General features: G+C 35.2%; 1 protein-coding gene across 2 annotated transcripts in view; it reads right to left on the bottom strand.

Moving 5' to 3' along the window:
* Positions 1–24,098, bottom strand: part of TppII (Tripeptidyl-peptidase II) — a 132,984-nt gene that overhangs the window by 70,256 nt on the left and 38,630 nt on the right. For both annotated transcript variants that reach the window (XM_069848025.1, XM_069848024.1), the window contains exons 6-11: positions 21,806–21,910; positions 12,322–12,460; positions 11,185–11,315; positions 10,835–11,068; positions 10,022–10,152; positions 5,100–5,280 (exon numbers count right to left, since the gene is read on the bottom strand). In XM_069848025.1, coding sequence (XP_069704126.1) covers positions 5,100–5,280; positions 10,022–10,152; positions 10,835–11,068; positions 11,185–11,315; positions 12,322–12,460; positions 21,806–21,910 — 921 coding nt within the window. The remainder of the gene's footprint in view (positions 1–5,099; positions 5,281–10,021; positions 10,153–10,834; positions 11,069–11,184; positions 11,316–12,321; positions 12,461–21,805; positions 21,911–24,098) is intronic.

Here is a 24,098-nt window from a genome sequence, read left to right as displayed (position 1 = left end):
TTAATTTACAGTCTAAAACCTATCTGTTAGTTGCACTAAAATCAATATAATACAAACATGTTGTTATAAATATTTAATTAACGTTTTCGCCTTTTACAGATCTTCAGATTAACATATAAAAATATAAAAAAGCAATATCTAATACATGATGAAATATAATATGTGACATGCAAGGTGATTAATACAAGGGTCATACTGAAAGTCATGAGCAATCCATTATTATAATTCCAATTCCAACAATGTAACAAAAACGACAGCATGATCGTAATCTACACATTTTACACTATATATTGACATATTATGACGTCATTAGCTTCTATCACGTGACCACAGGCAATGTTTGCAAAAAAAATGGCCGACAACAATGTTTCGTTTTGACAGCATGCTGTCATTGAATTCCTTGTTCAAGAGGAAAAATCTGCTGACTTTGTGTGTACCAGCAGTGTTAGGAGATGGGTAAAACATTTAAAATATGAGAGCATCAACACACCAAGATAAGCCTCATAGCAGTTGTCCTCAAACTGTCTCCATGGAACGCAATAAGGAAAGAGCTTATGAGTTCTGGAAAGCATTCTGGTAGAATTTCTTGAACTTGGATAGACCATAAATGCTATCCACTAAATCCAGACACTTCTGAAGCTTCATCGTGCATTGCACGAGAAATGTCCTGGAAAGAAGATCATCCTGCAACACAATAATGCACGGCCTCACACTGCTTGTATCACCATTGAGAAAATCAGGACATTTGGATGGGAAACTCTTCTGAACACTCCCGATTTGGAACTTCTGACTACCATCTCTTTGGTTCAAAGGAACAACTGCGAAGCCAACACTATGAAACACTGGAGGACATCTGGACAGTAATGCGTCAATGTCTTCAGGAAGCTGCAATGAGCTTCTACTGCAAGGGAATTTTCAAATTCACAGAATGGTGGGAAAAATGTGTGTAAAGAAATGCAGACTATGTTGAAAAGTGACGAATAAGTCTGTAGAGTAAGATGATGTACCTGGTTTGTCTAAAAAATAAAATTAAGATTTATAACAATGGATTGTTCATGACTTTTATTATGACACTCGTATTACAACATGTGATATTGTCAAGTTAATAAATTAAATTAAAATTAAAGTGTAAAATACAGTAGCGTGCAAATTAATCCAAACAACGTAATTACTTATGCAAAAACACTCAAACGGGATAAAAAAAGGATCTAAGACATACCTCAGTAATCTATGTGGCCTCCCTTGTTTCTAATAACAGCTCTGAGACGATTTGGCATGGATTCCACTAATTTCCCACAAATATTCTTCATTTCTTCATCGCGAAACCATACACCAATGAGGGCAGAAATCATCTTCTCCTTTGTAGAACAATCCATTTTTTGCATTCTTCTTTTGCAAATTGACCACAAGTTCTCAATGGGGTTGATGTCGGGTGAGTTGCCTGGCCAGGGGAGTACCTGAATATTCTTCTTGTTGAAGAATTCTGTAGTTTTTTGAGACGTATGGCATGGTGCCAGGTCTTGTTGGAACACACCTCTGCCATCCGGAAATGATTTTTGCAGCTGGGGTACGATTCTGTTTCCAATAAGTGAATATATTTGTCAGAATTCATCATTCCCTTGACAGGTATTAATGCTCCAGGTCCTTCATGTGTAAAACAACCCCAAAACATTACTTTAGGGGGGTATTTGGGTGCTTGTTGGAGATGAGCTGCTGTTACTTTTTCGGATCCTTTCCATACGTAAGAAACACGGTGGCCGTGGACCTCGAAATGAGACTCATCGGAAAAAAGTACATTCTTCCAGTCATTCACTGTCCAGTGTTGATGTAATTTTGCTCACATTAAGCGTTTTTTGCACATAACAGGGGTTAGCAGTTGCTTCTTAATAGGCTTACGAGCCCTTCGTCCAGCTTCCAAAAGCCTACGCCGCACTGTTGTGATGTGAATATTCGCCCCAGTGGTAGCCATTAACTCGCGGGTTAAGTCGACAGCAGTTAGTCTAGGATTTAATTTACTTTTCCTAACAATTAAACGATCATCTGCAGGTGAAGTCTTCCTTTCCCGGCCACAGTTTCCTTTTTTCTGGGGTGTGATAGATCCAGTCTTCCTGTATCGTTTTATGATCGAATTAACAGTAGCCAAACCGATGTGACATTCTGCAGCAATTTGCCTCTGTGTCATAGAAGAATGCTCTGCTAATGTTATAATTTTAGACCGTTTTCGTGGAGTTGTATCCATTTGTAAAGACGGCAGAATGTACACAGAATTGCAGTATTAAGTCTTCAACACAACTGAAATGCTTATAAGTACAAAACAACAGGCAAAATGTCACATATTATAAAAAAAATAATGACAGACCTTCAACAATGGAATTACAGGTACTACAGATGTCAATTAAAGCGGTATGAGCAGCTGTGAGGCCAACAATGACAGAAAATGTAAAAATATGTCATGTTCGGATTAATTTGCACGCTACTGTATAATGTAAAATCATGAGTTTCATTCATGTTATTTAAATTCAAATTGTGTGCAATTGTAGATAAATTGATCTATATTAAAATTAATTATGAGTAAATTATTAAGATCATGAATGAAATTTGTTACAAATATATCGTATTATACGTGTTGTGCATCTCTGCTATCATTAGGATTGTAGATGTATGGGTTATAAAATAGTTACTGGATGTTGTATGCAATGTGTTTATAGGTCAGATTGAGTTTGACTAATTGGAAGAATACTTTACTAAAGTTAGTCATTTGTCAAATTACATTTATTGCAGAACACCACCAATTATAGATTATATATATTAGACATTAACCTAATTAAAGAATTTGCATTATGATCAATTCATGATATCCCATCACATATAATTTAAATACTTCAGATTACCTACATAGAATCAAACTTAATCTGACATCTATGAACATGTCGTATACAACATCCAATAATTGTTTTACAACTCATACATCTACAATCATAATGATAGCAGAAATGTACAACACGTATAATATGATATATTTGTAACATAAGTTTCATTCATGATCTTAATAATTTACTCATAATTAATTATTGTAATATAGACCAACTCATCTATAATTACACATAATTTGAATTTAAATAACATGAAGAAACCCAAGATTTTACATTTTAATTTTAATTTAATTTATTAAACTGACAATATCACATGCTGTAATATTAATAACCTTGTATATCACATACACTGCTCTGTCGATTTAGTAGAAAGCATCTGAGTCTAAAAAAAGAAGAAAACAGTACAATGTGCATACCATAAGACATCATGTGACAAACACTTTCAAGTCTGAGTATCTCTGACAAAATATTATTCAACACCTTGAAAACAGCACAAATTTAAGGATATTGCTGCAGAGAGTAAGGTAATATTTATTTCAATTTTTTTCTTTATTTATTTAATCGATTATGTATTCATTTATTTCTCTATTTATTCCTTCATTCGTTAATTCATTCATTTCTTCTTTCCTTCCTTCATAACTCCACTCACTCATTCCTTCCTTTCTTTCTTAACTTATTTATTTATTCATTTATTTATTATTGTATTTTGTTGATATATATGTTTTTTTTTTCTAGGAAATAAAATTAATTTGTATTAATGTTGTATCAGATTAGCTTTTTATAATGAATTAACAACTCTTAAATACTCATTCCCGTATGATCGATTTTTTACTGTCCATAATATTCCTCGACTTTCTTGTTCTACCTCTGTGGTATTCCATATTTTTTGCTACATACCCCCAAAATACATTCAAACTACGAGTACATTGCAATTATATAAGAATTAACAAAAGACCATGAAGTTAGTTAGTGGGGTTTAAAAAGGGCAAGTCAGCAACTATGGCTGTTTGCGCCCTTATAAGACCATGAATGATGATGTACTAAAATGAATTATTATTATTATTATTATTAAATTGATGGAGCATTGTATTATATTTCATCATTATATAACAAATACTGCTTTTTTTATATTTTTATATGTTAATCTGAAAATACTGTAAAAGGCGAAACTGATATCATTCAATATTTATAACAAGAGGTTCGTTCCAACAACAGTCAGGAACCGTCCGTAACCATCGTGAGCATGCGCAGTACAAAAAAAGCGTTCCAACACAATCCGAACCAGTCCTGAACCGGAAACATGTACTGCAGTCGGGTGTTCCAACAAGCTTTTGACACGGGTTCGGAACGGTCAAAAATAGTCCGTGGATTGAGGCATGTACGGAAGAGTATGCAAGACGCGCATGCGCATAAGCTCACCAACGTCTCCTGGATACTGTAGAAAGACATGATCGACTGTTCACATCATTGAGGTTAAGATGAAAAGTGACAGTGCAGACGAATAATAAAACTAGAGGTTTAATTTAAATTTTCGCCAAAAAGAAAGGGAATGGAAATTATTTGGGTATTGAAACAGTTAATTACAATTTCAACATGTAGCTTTGATTAAAAATATAATAAATAACGTACATATATTAATAATTAAAAAAAGAACTATTTTTAGATGAGAGTCCCCCAATACACGACGTTGAATTATCGGAATTCTTGCCTTCCATATTTTTTGTCATCTTTTTATAGAAAATGATCGAAATTCTATTTTCTGCAATTAGAATTAGCTGCGAAACGATAATAATTAAGCATCCTGTTCTTAGCAAAGATGATCACAGCTATAGCATCTCTGGATTTAGTACAAAACGATCCGCGAAAGCGTTCCAACAGCGTCCAGTCCAGTTTCAATCCCATAGCAGATGCTCAACTAGCGCATGCGCATAAGATGGTACAGGAACCGTACATGAACTGATCCATGAACCGCTTGTTGGAACAAACCTAATATGTCTGCATATATTGATTTCAGTGCAATGAACAGATAAGTTTTAGACTTGAAATTAAATTTATATGTGATTATTTTAGGATAATTTAGTAATGATTAAGACAATTACAGATATTGCAAGAGTTTGAAGATAGCTTTAAGTAAGGTTGGCTGTATCCATATTGGGAAATTTGTAATCATTCAGAAACATTTATGAAAGTAAAACAGTATCTAGACTGATACAGTTCAACACTAACCTGTGTTATCAGGATCTGTGAAGAAAGGCTCCACATTGACAGTGTAATCTTTCTTTCTATCCTGTAGTCCTCCACGAAGATGAATACCTTTGGTATTGGCTACACCGCATGTAACTTGAAACCTTACATCTCGTTCTGGTTGGTCATGGTATTTTTCTAGGTGTTCAAAAGCTTTTTCTACCTATGTTAAAATTACAAAATAAAAGACATAAAATTACACGTATTTTACAATGCAGTAAATTTCTAACTGATTGAACATTATGGTATTTGGTATTCCAACTCAGTACTTTGTTATAGTTTTTAGTTTCTCTCAGTGTAGTCCCTACCCGGAGATCCGATCGAGGGACTATTTTATCTCTGGAACATTTTACATTGAGATAGCCATCATTGTTAGTGAAAAAGAGTGGGGCTGTAGTAGATGTTTTTACAGCTTATGTAGGTACGTACCTCTTGATTATTTATTAACTCAACAGTGCATATTCTCCAGTTAATTCTAATTTAACAAATTTATGGGTCGAATTATGGCTTTCTTCTGATAAAGGCAACATTCAAAAGAAACCTAATGATTTACAAATGTTCTGCAACATTCCCAGACTCATACAAACTTTCTTAGCAAGAGCCAGGACAGGGCACATTATCACTCAGAAGTATCTTCACCGCTTTAATCTTGTTGACTCTAGTAGTTGTTGCTGGTGCAACAATAACGAAGAAGATTTGGAACATATCCTCTTAAAATGCCCTATCACAAACTTCCATAGAACTAATCTAAAATCTGCAATCCCTGTAACCTTGGACAATTCTCTCCAATACATATTGAATACACCTCATCTTTGGAATGTGGCTGCTGAAATATACAATAAGTATCGTGCTTTTTACCCATCATTTGTAAGAAGAGGAAATTCATAGTGAAACCTAGTGGAACATGTGTTGTCAGCAAATAGGTGGATACACTATGAAGATAGATAGAACATTGAGTAAATACTAAGAGGTTCATACATCACCACTAAGTACAAAGAAGATATGAAAGTAGAGCTTCATTCGTTCTTGATTTTGGCACTGGCGATTTATAATTATTGTGTTTATCTTAATGAATATTTAATTTGTTGTTCATTTGCAGTAATAGGTTTTGTAAATTTATGAGTAAATATTGAGATGAGCACCATACAGATCAATAATCAATCTTATAGAAGACCGAGGGATACTGGGAATCTTTTATTTTCACCTGGACTCAAAACCCAAGCTCTTCACTCCATTAACTAAGCCAATTCTTTTCTATTAACTACTATCCCCAACTTCATCACAATAATAACAATCTTCCTTTACATACTAGATCTCAGTATTTCTCTATGTCATCCAGGACTAAATAACGAAATTACTTTTGGCATTTGGAGTTGGTTCATTATTTGAATGTGTTTTTAGAAGTGTTTCTGTAATTTTGAATAAACAGATGTATTGGTTTAATTTTTATTTTTGTGCTAACATATCTTCTCAAATTAGAGGGAGCCTTTATATTATTGATATTTCATTTTCATTTAGTGTTTACCCAAGAGCAAATCCAGCTTTCTCCAATTTTTCCTATTTTCTGCCTTCCTCTTCGTTTCCTCATATGATCCATACATCTTAATGTCGTCTATCATCTGATATCTTCTTCTACCCCAAACTCTTCTCCCATTCACCATTCCTTCCTCATTCAGTAGGCAGTTTCTTCTCAGCCATCAACCCAACCAATTCCTTTTCCTCTTCCTGATCAGTTTCAGCATCATTCTTTCTTCACCCACTCTTTCCAACACAGCTTCATTTCTTGTTCTGTCTGTCCACTTCACATGTTCCATTCTTCTCCATATCCACATTTCAAATGCTTCTATTCGCTTCTCTTCACTTCGTGGTAATGTCCATGTTTCTGCCCCATACAATGTCACACTCCATACAAATCACTTCACTAGTCTCTTCCTTAGTTGTTTTTCCAGAGGTCTGCAGAATGTTCCTTTTTCTATTAAAAGCTTCCTTGCCCATTGCTATCCTCCTTTTGACTTCCTGGCAGCAGCTCATGTATAAATTCATAATGTGTCCTTCCCCAGCATCCCCCACCCAGACATCCAAATGAGGGAATAGTTTATATCCGGAATCTTTTACCGTGGAAAGACTCATCATGCCAAGTCTGCAGTTTTTCTTGGGAACCTGGTGGCATTGGATTAAAAAAAAAAAAAAGTTTTTCTTGGGAAAGATAAATGCAGTAGCTTCCCATTGCTTTCAACACCTTGAAAACAGCACAAATTTAAGGATATTGCTGCAGAGAGTAAGGTAATATTTATTTCAATTTTTTTCTTTATTTATTTAATCGATTATGTATTCATTTATTTCTCTATTTATTCCTTCATTCGTTAATTCATTCATTTCTTCTTTCCTTCCTTCATAACTCCACTCACTCATTCCTTCCTTTCTTTCTTAACTTATTTATTTATTCATTTATTTATTATTGTATTTTGTTGATATATATGTCACTGCTATCGTTATCGCTGTTACGCTGGATGTTGGATAAGAGAACTGAGAAGTGAGAACCTGTCAGTGAATAATCAAATTGTTATGCGAATGATAAAAGTATTCGAGAACTTTTATTTGAATAAATTATTTAATTCTTAATATTATTCTAGAACAGATTAATCAATTCTTAAAATTATTCAATTCTGCCCATCACTAGTTGTTATCCAATGCTCATCTATTTAGCAATGAAGGCATCAGCCGAGAATTAGTATAGATATGTAAAAATTATGTGTGTACAATAAATATTTCCTCCTCCTTTCCTTTTTTTTTACCAGCTCACAAAAAGCTAACTTCCGAATGATCTGTGTATAAAATTTAAAGTGCTTACTTCCTAGGTGATTGACTTGTAAATAAAGAATATAAACAAATTGGCAAAAAAAAAGTATAGGGGTTAAAAGGCTTCACAAAGACAGACAAATGGAAGACACACAAAAGAATAGGAGAAAAGTTTTCCGGGCTATGAGGCCATGGTCTGTTGGTTGTGTGACCAAACGTTTCGTTCACTGCTGCAGTGAACATCTTCAGTGGTGTATATTGCTGGTGCGGCTGGTTCTACTGTGCGTGCCGATTACGTGGCATGCGCAGTAGAACCAGCCGCACCAGCAATATACACCACTGAAGATGTTCACCGCAGCAGTGAACGAAACGTTTGGTCACACAACCAACAGACCATGACCTCATAGCCTGGAAAACTTTTCTCCTATTGACGCCGGCCATGAAAGCCTACACTCTAGCACAAAAGAATACTTTTACGGTATCAAGGAATTTTTTTTTTACAAAAAGAAAGTTGTAAAAATTTAATTCTGAAATTCTGATCCTACAACTTTATTACACATCTTTATATTTCAATATAACAATTTTGAAACACACACAGAAAAACATTACTCGAAAGTCCGCATAAAAACTGCTAACTCCTAACAAGGATCAGATGAGAATAACAACAGAACTTCCCACAGGACACATTCCCATGAAGACTAACCCTCTGGGTTTATATGACAGATTTTGCTTTCTAATTGGAGAGCACGAATGCTAATGGCTTCATTCCAAGACAATGAAACAACAACAACATTTGAAACACTATACAATAGCACTTTTAATAGACTTGATCTGGCATTAAAGCATTAACATCAAATCCAAAAACACAATCCAGAGCAATAGTACAAATTAAAAACATGATAAAAATTCATACAAAAAAAACTTATATTGTACCTATATTTTTGTATACAGGACGATTTTTTTACCTCAAAACATGTGTCTTATACAACGGAAGTTTCCATGATAGTGATATTTAGGATCCATTTTCATATTTGTTCTTATTTTGTTATTTTTTAAAAACTGTAAAGCTATGATTTCAAAAGCAACAATATAATTTTATTTGAATAGTAAACAAAAATATAGTTATTTTAGCACTGGCTTAGCAAAACAATTTTATTAGCAACATTTTAATAATGGCTGCTGAATTTATCACTTGCATACAAAGTACCGGTAGTAGATTACATGCAGAATAGCTCTGAAAGATCAATATAAAGAAACTCTTAAACACTACAAAATAAAAAAGTGTAAGTTTTAGCATATGATGAAATGCATGGCAACAGAACTGTAGAATGTTACTTCAGACCACCACCAACTAAAACAATGATACAGTCGCGACATTTGCAAAACGCATGTCTTATAGCTGTGATAAATAATTTCTTTAAATTGTTCCATTTTTTTATATGTCTTGCACACAGGAAAGTAAGTTACGTACTTCCATATGACCCACTGCATGCAGGTCTGTAATGGAAGGAAACTGCAAAGCAAGTTGCGGGGAGAATAAAGAAAAGAGAAAAAATACCAACTGAATGTATTATGAACAACATTCGACAACTGTAAGGGAATGGGCAATAGGAAAGATATAAAATAGAAAAGTTATGGTAGAAAACAACCTATAAAAACACATACTAGGGCCATTAGCAACATTCAGAATAGAAACAGGACATATGAAGATGTTTAAAAAATGCAAGTTTTTTTATTCACTCACATGCCCTCCATAAGAAGGACTATCAAATTTATAATGGGATACCAGAAGGCAGCTAATTTAAAACCAAAAACCTCATGCCACTAGAAAATAAACAATAATGACACAACAATAGTTCAACAGCTTCCCAGACAAGGATTTGTATCATCTTATACAGGAGACAAGAATTTTGGAATGGTTTAGTTTAACTGAAACAAACTAGGATATGTACAATAAGCCAATAGGTTGTAATACTCTCGAAGCCAAGAAGTAGATGAACACTTGTTGGAGACAAAAGAAAGAAATTTCACTGTAAGTACAGTATATGCATTAACATCCAGAATTTACTATGTTGATTAAATATATAAAAATTATTTTTTCTAACCTGCAACAGTCCATGACCCTGGGCATAAGCGTCAATTGTATCCAGGTACAATGCAGTGTTCTCCAAAGCCCTTTTTACGCTATATGGGGAATACTGAAGCCACTTTTTCTCAAGGCCGGACAACAGAATAGCTGAAAATATGAATCTTTAATTATACATACTGTGTAGAAAACAACAAAAACGGTGAAAAAGCTGTGAAGTACAGAAACATCTGAAATTAAGATTTAAGATGAAAATGCTATTAAAATGAAACACATTTGAACAAAACAAATAATCACGTTATGAAAAGACAGATCTTGTTTTTTGCTATTCCATTGTTCTGAATATCTGTTGAGTCGTTTCATCTAGGTTTCTCTATTATTCTCCAAATACTAATACAGTATTTTTATTTTCATAAGATTTATGCAATTCTAATCTCCGAAACGTCATATATATTTCTATGACATTGAAAAACAGTTTATTTAGAAAGAAAATCAAACAGTGAATCACAAAATGTTTCACTCCCAGATCACAGAAAACAAGCTTGCTTCTTACACTATTTCAGCGTGACTGAGCAATAAAACTGGTCATTGTGTAACGTCCATATGTTTAGTGTCAAAGCTTCTCTCTTATATATAAGTATTCTGTGATTCATTAGCAATAACTTGAGATAGGACATGCATAAAAATGAGAAGATGTGAAAATTAATTTTGTTTAAGCTAGAATCACAATCCGTCCCACTGTGCAGCAGTGGGAAAAAATCAAGAGGAGGAGACATTGCAATTTAATTTTGCAATCTTCAATCAGGAAGGCATAGCTCCAATCTCCACTAACCTACAGCTCCACATACATGTGGTGCTGCCATACTAGTGCCGTTCATGAGCTGTGAGTTGCGTAGTGTGAAGTTTGGTACAGAAGTGATGGCCCCTCCAGGAGCACATACAGTAACACCATAGTCCCCATCTATCGTGGGACCCCTTGATGTCCATGTATAAGGCATGCCTGGAAGTTTCTGTCGCAATGAATATTCGGCCACCATCATGTCAGGAGAAACATATGCTCCCACACCTGCAACCAAACATCACAGCTGAGGTCAACATGTACATCACTATGTCAACTCTTAATTGCAAAATTATCTAAATGGTTACAGTATTCTGAAATTATTCTGAGAAAGCTTTTATTACCTATGATGTTATTTGAGCTGATGTCTGGTGGGGTACCAATGGTGCATAATGCAGGACCATGGTTTCCTGCTGATGCAACCCACACTACACTATACTTGTTGATCACTTCATTCATCAACTCACCAATCCGACTGAAATAAATATAAAATAATATAAAACAGTAATAATAATAATAATAATAATAATAATAATAATAATAATAATAAAACAACAAAAGCAGATGTGAAATCTCAGTGTACAACAATTATAAATGTATCTCGTCATTGTATACCATAGAGCAGGAATGTCAAGCACAGGCATATTGCACCCTCTGACAAAGTGTCTACAGACCTTCTGCTTACAGAATCGCATGCAGGCATACTCTTAAAAGAGATTCTATGTCACTGTTACACCTCGTTTAAAGGTGTCCACTTGACATGCCTGCCATAGAGGCTAATACAGTATCACTAAAAATACTAGGGCGGGCAAAAATAAGTAAAATAAAATATGTTTTACCCTTCAGAAAGTGGTGTTGGAAAAAAAATCTCACTCTTCCAACTTGCTCTCGAAAATTTTTAATGTGCATCATCAATAAAACCTCGAAAATGTATATTTATACTTGTAGCCAAGAATAAGATGTGGTAATGGTGGTGACAGTGGCAGCGGCAAGAGAGATGGCTGTGGTGGTAATGGTGTTTGATGACTGGTGGTGGTGGTGGTGGTGGTGGTGGTGGTGGTGGTGGTGGTGGTGGTGGTAGTAGTAGTAGTAGTAGTAGTAGTAGTAGTAGTAGTAGTACTGCAATAATAGTAGTAGCAATAGTAGCAACAGCAGCATTATGTCAAAAACTACCAGAAGAGAAGATGAAAATTTAGTCACTGTTAATAGCACTACCACAAGACACATGATCAACTTCAATATAGGAAGAGAATCTATACTGGGAAACAAGAAAAATTTCTTAGTCATATCCTGTCAATGGAGATAGTGACAATGGAAATAATTTGTTATTGTTCTATGTATAAAATAACAATGATTGAATTATAATATTCTACGTACAAAGAAAACTTTATCTGCAGCAATGTACGAAGACAGATGAAAAGGTATAAAATTTCCATATTATACATGTATCATAATCAATAATATGAACTAGAAATACACACCCTGAGCTAGAGAAGTGAGCATGCTCTCCATAGCTCATGTTAATCACATGGATCTTATTAGTTTCAGACTGCTGCATCACTCTGATCATTGCACGAACTAAAGCTGTACCAGTCTCCATTGAACCTAAACGATTATCACCTATAAAAGAAGGAAACTTTTTATTATGTAAAACAAATATTTTTATTATTTTTATTGTGTTAGGATTTTAGTACATGTAATTCAAGAAAACTTCTTACTTTCTTCCTTTCATTTACATATTTGATTAATTATATTCAACGTAATTCCTGTGGCCATTATGAGTGAAAGCATTCATATGAACATGCTTCGATTCTGAATACAGTACCTTACCTTATGGCTTTTAAGGAACCAGGAGGTTCAATGCCACCCTCACATAAGCCCACCATCGGTCCCTATCCTGAGCAAGATTAATCCAGTCTCTATCATCATATCCTACCTACCTCAAATCCACTTTAATATTATCCTCCCATCTATGGCTCGGCCCCCTCAAAGGTCTTATTTTCTCCAACCTCCCAACTAACTCTCTATAGGTATTTCTACATTTGCCCATACGTGCTACATGCCCTGCCCATCTCAAATGTCTGGATTTAATGTTCCTAATTATGTCAGAATAAAATGCATGTAGTTCTGCGTTATGTAACTTTCTCCATTCTTCTGTAACTTTATTCCTCTTAGCCCCAAATATTTTCCTATGCACCTTATTCTCAAACACACTTAACCTCTGTTCCTCTCTCAAGTGGGAGTCCAAGTTTCACAACCATACAGAAGAACTGGTAATATAATTGTTTTATAGATTCTAACTTTCAGCTTTTCTGAGAGCAAACTGAATACAGTAGTTGCACAATTATTTATAGTTCTCAGATCAGAATCACTGAAATGCTTTTAGTCGGTTATTTAATGATGCTATTTACTACTATGTTATTTAACATCAATGAAATTGGTGATAGAGATGATATTTATTTAGATGAGGATAAGGATTCACATGTGATAACATTAGTTGGAGAAAACTTCGGAAAAAATCCAACCAAATAATCAACCAACTATCTGAGCTATACCAGTGTAACTTAGGGTTGCATTTCTTTTGCAACTGTGATTCTGCAGTTTGTAAGGAGTAGTGTGTATAATTCACATGTGAGAGGCCAGAAACATTTCATCTAGAAGTGCAGTTATGTAAATCAGTTGTAAATGTAATTCTGTACAGTATTCATAAAGAAATAATTATCCTTTATGCTCTCTGAAATAAAATACTGATGCAAACTTTTTTTCCAAATGAAAGTGCGTGAAAATGTGGAACTTCAAGAGATTCCAACATTCTGTGTTATACACATGTATTTGTATATTTGTAATTTAATGTAATTTATTTCTGCAAGTGATTATTTTTGGTACCTTATAATTTTTTTAAATCATCACAATTACTTACTATTTCCCTCGCTATTAAGCATAAGCCCTCTGTGTATTCTCCAAAAATCTGGATTTTGAAAGTGAGTTTTACTCTTATCTGTTCTTTCGGCACATTGCACAGTGGTACCAATCACCTCAAAACCTGGCCAAAAATATTTAAAGCTAGTTGACATGCACTGTTCAGAGATTTTTTTATACTACTTTGGCTTAAGTAAGTCATAAAAAAAACAAAAATATTTCATTATATTACACATTAGACTATTGTTTCTCAATCAGTGGGTCGCGATTCTCTTTTTTAAATCAAGTGTTAATTATTTACAGGTAGCATTTAATTTTAAATTATAAACATTGACATTTTAATTTTAAAATATTACATATTACATTAAGCCCACATGTCGGTCTGGTTGGCGCAGTTGGTATAGCGCTGGCCTTCTATGCCTGAGGTTGCGAGTTCGATCCCAGGCCAGGTCGATGGCACTTAAGTGTGCTTAAATGCGACAGGCTCATATCAGTAGGCTTACTGGCATGTAAAAGAACTCCTGAGGGACAAAATTTCGGCACACTGGCGACACTGAGATAACCTCGGCAGTTGCGAGCATTGTTAAATACAACATAACATTTAAACCCACATTTTATCTACACAATAACTTAGTACAGAGTGGTCTTTTAAAATTCATCTGTTTATCAACTGCTTCTTTATTTTGATTTCCTCCGACTTGCCATTGTTTACCTACCACCTATAAGGTAAGTGAAGCAAACATTCGAAAAAACGAATCCAAGCGTGCAATGATGAAAGACCAAATCGAAATACTGATGTACCTATGGGTTTTACAGCCAAAGCGTCCAGTTAGTTCATCATTTTTGGGGTAGCTCCAGAAACGTAACAGTTCTGTGAAGAAATTAAGGTTATAGCGTTACACACTTTGCCATCTACCATAGTTAAGATTAATTCATGAGTCTCTTGTGCCTGTATTCTCTTGATGTTACATGAAGTTCTTCTCAGATCTTTTATTTGCATATCCATATTGAAAGCTTCTTCTTTTAAAAGGTCTTTTGTTTCTTTCTTGAATTGAAATTTTATTGGTAAACAAAATAGAGTAGAAAAAGATTTATGATTCTGTCACAACACTACTTTTCAGATTTTTCATCAATAAAGTAAAGCTGTAGTGATACCAAGGACGTGAAGAATGTATTTCAGTCTGAAAAATCCTCTCATTCTTTCTGTTTATATTGTGACTGTCAGCTGCTTCCATCAAATACCCATTTAGACAATAGTATTCAAAGTAGTAGGTGTTTTTCATCTGTCATGGATAATACTGGTTCTTGTACTTGCATCAATCTCACTGCTATATGATCTACTAAATCTTGAAGTTTAACTTCTGCACCGTCTTGTGACACATAATTATTTTCCAGGTAGCATCTTTTTTAGCAGTTAAAATGTCCTGATATGATGGGTAGATGTTGGCATTAAGCTGCTTTGTTCCGTGACTATGCAAAAGATAAGAATATTTGGCATCACCAGATTCTAAGAGACAGCTAAAAGCATTATCATTGGTAGGGCCTATATCTGTCCCGGAATTAGTGCTAGTTGATGCTGATGCCCAGGCTTTTTGTAGTTTTGATGATCTTGTTGGTGTTTTTTGCATTTCAGCTAGCAATTGTGCCGAATCACTATCCCCACTTTCCCTGTATTTCATTTATGTTGCGAAAGTTACTGATTCCACACATTCGGAACTTCTTAGAGTTTCTATTTTCCTTCATTTTGTTCTCACACTACTCCCTTCAAAATCCGTGTATAGTCTTCCCCTCTTTGAAGTTGAAGGAATATTGACATCAATGTCAGAAATTAATTCACTACTATGCCAGTTTTCGTTATCTTTAAGGAATCTATCTCCTTTTCTACCAGTTCTGTCTAGTCATCGAAACAACTCGCTACAAAAGTGGGAAACATCCCTTTTTAGTATTTTCGATTTTTCTTCAGAGCTTTCTATCCCTGCTTCGGCTATCATATGGTCCAAAAAAATATCTGCTGTTTCTTTGACACCGGATTTTTGTTCCAATATTGCATATAATGTTTCTCTTCTCCATCTATATGCCATCTTGCACCCTATCATTAAACAAATAAATCCTAAATGAGTTAGCTTTTTAAATAATACAGTACTAATTTGTAGTGATATTTCATAACCGTAGATTGAAATAATAATCATTATTTACAATATAAAACCACAGTTCGATTTTTCGTTTAGTGCAAACTTGTAATTGTAATATCAGTATTTTTACATTCTAACCTATTCCCTCAGTAATAAGCTTTTCTTGGTATATCACCAAAAAGCGCAATTTTTTTTAAATATCTAAAATTAGAAATGTCAGACATTATCTATTACATAAACCAGAATCATAAATATTTTTTCAATTACTGATGGAACATAATTACTACGGTATTAAATACTTTAAAATACGACGAATAATAACCCATCATTAAAACACCACTATGTCAGAATAATATAGACATAAACAAAGTGAGAAACTATATTACTCACCCTATAACAAAATATTAAGTTGCCAGAAACTTGTCTGGAAATGTGCATCAGAAATAAACTTAGCAGCAAGGGTCCAAGCACACACATGAACTCTCACTTTCAGCTCTCACCACTAACTGAGGAGGGTGGAAGTGCAGTTGCCTGCAGTTTTATGACCCACCAATATAATAGAACAATGGTAGGTAAGGTACAGTAGTGGCAAAAAAAACCGGACCGATGGAATAATCAAAGTCCCCGAAATGAGCCACTGTGCATGCCACACCCACATTCACAATATAGTAATCTATTGAAATTGTTGTAGTTTCGACTGCTGACATAGCCAATTTCGAAAGCCATTAGAAAATAAGTTGTAAAATTCATGTTCTGGGAATAATAAGTTAATTAAGTAGTAAAATATCGCTGCAATCAAAAAGTATTGGGAATAAATTTGAATAAGGAACAAAAAAAAGTTTCCTTTCCAGGCAGGATTCGTACCACGAAAGTCTTAGTTATCAGTCTATTGTGCTGTCACTGTGCTACGGAATCACTTGAGAACCAACGTTCCTTGAGAGTCTGTCATACAACAAGTGATTTAAAAGGAGACTATGTCCTATGAGTAGCTTTAATTTAGAACTAATTTCACGTAATTTGCATTACTTATGAAAACAAATGTTTCCGTTACATCTCTTAATTTAATTTAAGTATCAATGGATTAAGAAACTTGCTACTAAATCACGTTATATGTTGCACCTTATCACAAATTTGTAGTTGATACAGAATGCTATGAACAGATTCTCCTCAAAATGGCCGCTGCTAGAGAAACATGTATCAGACTGACAGCTCTGCTAGATGACGGATATTCCATATCTCAGGCTGCAGATAGGCTATGAATGGCAAAAACTACTGCGAAGAGGTGGGCTCGTCGATACCTAGAAACTGGGGGGGGGGGGGGGGGGAGGGGGTTGAAAGACGCCGTGGATCTGGGTGTCCGAGTTTCAACAGGAAGAGAGGACAGGAGATTGCTCCGAATTCGTGAGAGTAATCCTTTTATGTCTGCAAGTCAATTACGAACTGCCTCTCGATTGCCTGGAGGCCATAAGATGGTTGGCAATCGCCTTAAGGCTGCGGGTATTAGGAACTATAGGGCTGCTCGTAAACAAACTCTTACAGAGGAGCAAGCCATAGACCGCCTGGCATATACTAACAGCCTAGATGGGTTCGATTGGGGAAGAGTCATCTTCACTGATGAATCCCAGATCTCAACTAGTTATGCAGGACCTGTTCGTATCTATCGCGAGGCTGGCCGATGGCACAGTCATGCTTATGTGGCTCCAAACCCAAAGCAGGGGCGCATTAGCGTCAAGTTCTGGCGGTGGATGTCTCGAGAAGGAGCAGGAATGCTACAGCGGATAGATGGGACTCTGCGCACGGATCAGTATATTCATATTTTACAGCACGTGTTTTACCCTTCTGCCCATGAACGTTATCCAGATGGACCATTATTGTTCCTGCAGGATAATTACGCAGTACACAAATCAATGGGTGTTCAGAGATGGTTGTCGGAGAGGCCCGAGATCGAAGAGATTGCTCTGCCTCCCCTTTCATCTGATATGAACATTATCGAAAATGCGTGGGCCAGACTAATCACCTCGGAATCGTGAAGAGCTCTGGGAACATGTTCTTGATGCCTGGGAGGACATCGCCCAGAATCTTGACCATTTTCGGAGGCTCATCGATTCCATGCCTAGGCAAGCAGAAGCTGTCAGAGAAGCTGAAGGCTATTGGACAAAATATTAGTAGTTCAATAACCTATTTTATTTTATTATTTTTTGTATTTTTTGTAATTTTTTTTTAAATATATTTTTTGCTTTGTTAGAGGAAGACCAGATGCATCTTTGAAATAAATCTTTATTTTTTTTAGGCCAATTAATAATCCACATTTTGTTTTACTAAAAATGAAATTGGTATTATTTGTGGAATAGAAAATTATTCGTTCAAATAATTTTATCTTGACAAGATAATGTTATTATTTTTAAAAAAATTGCCTGCCACAGGAATCGAATCTGCGACCGTTTGCACGATAGTGGCGCGCCCCAAGCACCTGAGCCATTCAATGAAGACGAAAACAGTAACTAGCTGTGTGGCTACTGCACAGGTGGTTTCGGGTCCAAGGAATATGCACCGATGCTCTGGAGTGAACAAGGCTCTGAAATCAGCTACAAGGGTCGGTCCGGTTTTTTTTTTGCCACTACTGTACATCCTATTATTCGCACTTCGAAAAATCTATTTTTTTGCCAGGTTTAAAGGTGATTGGTACACTGTGCAACGAATGCAACATTATAAGATTAAAGACTATTTCTTACACAGCAACAAAACTTTATAGTGTAATTGTTATGATAAAGTAATTATCACAGTATTAGAAAAATACCATTTTAACTTTTTTTCAAGTCTCATAGGGTCTCGATAAAGAGCTGACAAAGTACATGTATGCTAATTTTACGACTATAGCACTAGAAATGTAACAATTATTGAGAACTGAACCGGTGTTCACAGGAATTTAAACAAAATGAATCTAGAAAGAAATTGCACAAGTGCCATACAGTGCCTCTTTTCCCTTGTGGTACATATCTATATGATGTACTGATACCTTTTTAAGCAGTATTGAAATATGAGCAAACAGATAGAAATTTTCTTACTCTTTCATGAAGCTTCTGAAACGAAATTTGCTTAGAACACTGATATGAAAAAGTGCTATAATGTACATCAATCTTTGTGCGCATTTACAGTAAATAAAAATTACTGTATTGTTGCATAATACACTAACACAAACTATTCTAAGGTAAACATTAATCAAATATAAGAGAAAAAAACATTTATCTTTTTTTTTTGGAGGGGAGGGAGTAATCAAAGCACAATTAAATGACTTGAAATAAAAACTGTTATCTAAGATTTCACAGGATGGGGTTCTTTCTCCCATCCCTTTGTGTATGGTGACTTGGTCATTATTATACAGAGCAAGTCAAATCTAAGTTAACAGTATTCTTACCAAGCCATGAGTAGCTTTCTGACAGGTAGCACATTGGGTTTTTCTTCAGTAGATACACGAGGAAAATGTGTTGCACTGTGTACTTGTTAAATATATTTCTCAATACAGTTCAGACAAATGACTGACCGAGATTGGCAAGTGCAACAATTGACAAGGACAATTCACGTATTATATCCTTTGCAAAGCTTAAAGACAAAAAACTGGGAAGAAAATCCAACATACCACCTGTCAAAAAACAATCTCGTGGCTCTGTAAAAATTCGTTATTCACCCATATGAAGCCAGTTGTGTAGACCAATTAGCCAACTTAAGTCATTGCCTAGGGTGCACCATTGAAGGCTAGTCAATGCTACACCACAATGAGATGATAATGATTTGTTGGGATGCAACAGAGAAACCAGAACTCCTGGAGAAACCCCCTGTGTTACCTGGATCACAGGCTTGCTCAACACAAATTATAAATAAGGGATCCACTGGTGATCAAACCCAGGTTCACAAGATTATAGGTCCAGCATTCTAGCCGTTGAGACAGACCAAACATATTTATAATGTGCAAAACTGGTGTGAATTCGAGGACTTTATAACAAATCTATAAAACTAACATGATTATCTTTATCATAAAGAGGAAACTAAATAATGATTACTTTTTTGGTAAATCCTTGTCTCTCAAATGTCTCAATAAGACAAATTAATTCATAGGAGTGGAGTAAATTGAGATTTGTATAATATACGTCACTGTTCATTAACAGAAAACTACAATTTAAGCCACACAGAAAAAGTGTGCACTCAATGCTGGGTCTTTGACGTCTTGTCAACCCACTTGAGGTATGTGGGTATGAGCCAGGGTCTGCTAGAATTCTTGGGTAGCTCAGTTGGTAGAGCATTGGAGTGCTCAGCCAAAGGTCCCGAGTTTGATACCCAAACCTGGAACAATTTTTCCCTTGAAATTATTCAAGTCAGATTTGTATAATATAAGTCACTGTTCTTTGACAGAAAATCAAAATTTAAGTCACACAGAAAAAGTGTGCACTCAATGCTGGGTCTTTGATGTCTTGTCAACCCACTTGAGGTAAGTGGGTATGAAAAGGGAATAATTGATAGAGTTCCTGGGTAGCTCAGTCAGTAGAGCATTGGCGTGCTCAGCCAAAGGTCCCGGGTTTGATACCTGGCCCTGGAACAATTTTTCCCTTGAAATTATTCATAATCACAAAATGTACTAAATCAACACAGAGATGCAAAGCTGAAGCTAAACTGTAGCTGCAAAAGTAGTGCCTTGTGTGCGAACAGACTTGCAACCTCCAGTCACAACTTTTGCAGCGCTTGGATTGCACAGCACAAAAAGTAGCATGCAGTGCACTGCTTTTGACTTACGTGTCAACACGACACACAACTTTTGCAGCTGCAGTACAAAAGTTGCGCAGCAAAAGTAGTGATGTGTAACTGAACCTTAATGTCAAGTAACAAAGAGGCTGATGATGTTTTGGCCACGGAAGATTCAACTATCCCTACAGGACTACAAATTTTTAAGGCCTTTCTATGAATGTTGAAATGTTTGTGCATTCAAAGACCTTCATAAGAAATTCTGAAGGACGTAAAGTGAAGCATCAGCTAAGAGGTTATGTCCTCCATCGAGGACTAACTTCAGTTAGTTTCTTCTATCACTAATTGTAAAGGGATATAAGTACAGTATGTAACAGGGATATTGGCAGGTCACAGTTGTTTCAAAAGAAACATTAAGTAACAGTGTCCCATGTGTAAGTGATGTGACAAGGAAGAAAAATCTTTACGTATATTTCTAGCTGTTTAGGATTGGAAGAGAATTAAACCAGCCAATTTGTGCAAGTTCATACTCGCCTCTGAACTGTATTTCCTACAGATGGTGCACACAATAGGCCAATTTCAAGACTTAGGAGCTATTAGACCATTAATAGGTTGCACTATCAAAAAAGAAGACGAATTTGTATGTTAAATACAATTTTCATCACTTCAAAATTACTGTTTCTATTTTCAGGGACGTCATTTGTGATCTTGAATGATTCACCTACTCATTTGAATCCACTGGTTCATTTATCAGGGCTATCTATGCATAACGGACACAACTAATTATACAAAGCTTTCAAGGATATGAATGACATAGGTCTGAAGATGGGAACAATAAGAAATTCTGAAACTTTAGTTATCTAATAATATTCTGATATCTGGAGCTTCTCCATTCAGTATCTCAGTTTCAAAATGTTGGAACACTTTATATTTCAACATACAGTTGTAACATTTACGGCCTATGCAACAACCCAACCAGTTTGGAAGCCCTAAATATCACATATTAATAACATTCACAATTTTAATAAAATAAGAATGCTTTCAACATAATATCTAAATGAGTTTTTGTGATGTCAATAAATATAAACATCTACTTTCTAATCTATGGTGTTGTCATAGTAATATAATGTATTCATTGTGTGGTATAATGACATAATCGTCTGCAAATAGCATACATTACCTATAGTTAATGACACTATCTGTGCACCAGGGGCAACGCCATTTCTTTCAGGACTATCAGGAAAGTATGCTGATGCTATGGAGGCCACATGGGTACCATGACTTGCTGAAATGAAATATTGTTTACTCAGGTGCTGGAATATTAATAGGTGATTTTGTATGTAATGATCCTTTGGAATACAAAGTTTTACAGTATATGAATATGCACAGAATAATGTCAAGAGAGCTTCATACAGAGAAAATCTGTCTTCCTGCCATTTGGTCCATGAAGAATCTATCTATGATCAAATTTTAAACGTTTGTTGATCAATTCTATAGTATTATTTCGATTCTCATCATTAATTCAATCTGAAAAAACCGACAGTTTCTAAAACAATGATAATTGAATCAAGTTGTAGCAACACATTATTCTGAAAGTTCAATCCAGTTACTCATTAACATATTTTCTTAAGAAGTTATGACACTGAAGAAAAAATCTATTACACAATCCTATTGCTCAAATTAACTATATGTATTTAATTTATTAGATTCCTTGTAGGACCTTCGTACAAAAGTTTAATTTCTGTATATAACACAGAAAAACTATACAAATTGATGCGGCTATTGAATCATGTGTTTCAAGAGCAACACTTCATTTGGTCACTACAATAACAATAGAAGTTCACTTCATGAAACCAACAGCTGACCTGATATACTCTCAGATCTGTAAACAGATGTCTATGGCACAAAGTAATGACAATCTGATACAGAAACAAAAAATTCATTATTATCTAAAACAAAAGACTTATTTATGAGAATGCCAATAACACTAATGTACAATATACAAAAGTGAAAATGGTAATTTTTGTTCTTTCAATAAATGAAGGCGATTTAATTACAATAATTTTTCGGAAGAAGTAACATTTCTACATCTCTATATTTTCAAACTGGTAGCACCTTCTCTTTAGAATAATTTTGTGCAAAATAACTACATTTCTATGTGCATAAAAATGACCTTCACCGACTTCAATGATAAGTACAATTCAACTGTTTCAACTATTATTCTCTGTGGACAGGGTCTACATGTGATTCATAACATTAGTGACACTGCAAAATAGATACGAATTATATAGTAGAATTTCGACGATAATCAAATTTAGTGGTTGTAAATAACTGAAAAATCTGTAGAAAAGGTGATAGTCAAAGACAACAATAATCAAAGTTCTTATGTACAAAATTAATATTAGAAACTTACCTAGAGCACACAAATGCATAGGACAAAACATATACATTATCCTTCCATTTAATTAAATTAATGACAAATTAATATTTTAAAATTAAAGGAGAAAAACACTCGAAGCAATATCAAACAACCCCTGATTTGCAATATTCATTAATCCCACTCTGATACTAGAACTTTCGACAAATGGAGCAACAGCTCTACAGATATCGAAAGAACATTACAGCAAACCAGAACGTTAAGTACAAAAAATCCTCTGTCATAGCCTGCACCTGAAGTCTTCTAATAAACAGAGTTTTGGCTGCTCTATTCACAGAGACAGCCCAGTTCCCTGGTACGAGGGCTATTCAGAAATCAACTTCCAACTGGCTAAAAAAAAAACCCGTTACAAACTATTTATTAAACATTTCTGGATAGTGACGCTATTTTTCAACATAGTTGCCATATAAATTCAAGCACTTGTCATAATGTGGGACTAGCTTGTGTATTCCTTCTTCATAAAAGGATGCTGCCTGTATACTCAGGCAGGTTTTCACTCTGTCCATAAGCTCCTCGTCACTGAAGTGCTGAGTGGCTAACCAGTTCTTCATCTTGGGAAAGAGGTGGTAGTCGCTCAGCACCAAGTCTGGACTGTAGGGGGATGTTCGAAAGTTTCCCATATATACTTGTCCAATATAGCCTTTGTGCGAGCAGCAGTATGGGCCCTCGCATTATCATGGAGAAGAATGACACCCTTGGAGAGTAATCCGCAGCGTTTGTTTTGGATTGCTCTCCAAAGCTTCTTTAGCGTTTCACAATAAACATCTGCTGTTATTGTGATCCCAGGTACCATAAATGTCAACAATACCCCTTTTTGATTCCAAAAAACTGTAGTCATCATCTTTCGCTTCGAGAATGTTTGTTTTTTAATTTTTTTGGCTTGTTCGGGGATTGGGTGTGCATCCACTGCTTTGACTGTTCTTTGGTCTCAGTATTCACGAATTGTACCCATGTCTCATCTCCTGTCACGAATCCGTCCAGAAATTGATCACTATCATTGTGGTAATGCTGAAGGAACATTAAGGCCGAGGTCATT

This window comes from Periplaneta americana, chromosome 15, assembly GCF_040183065.1.
Source record: "Periplaneta americana isolate PAMFEO1 chromosome 15, P.americana_PAMFEO1_priV1, whole genome shotgun sequence".
NCBI classification, from domain to species: domain Eukaryota; kingdom Metazoa; phylum Arthropoda; class Insecta; order Blattodea; family Blattidae; genus Periplaneta; species Periplaneta americana.
This window is presented reverse-complemented; position numbering and strand designations above follow the sequence as displayed.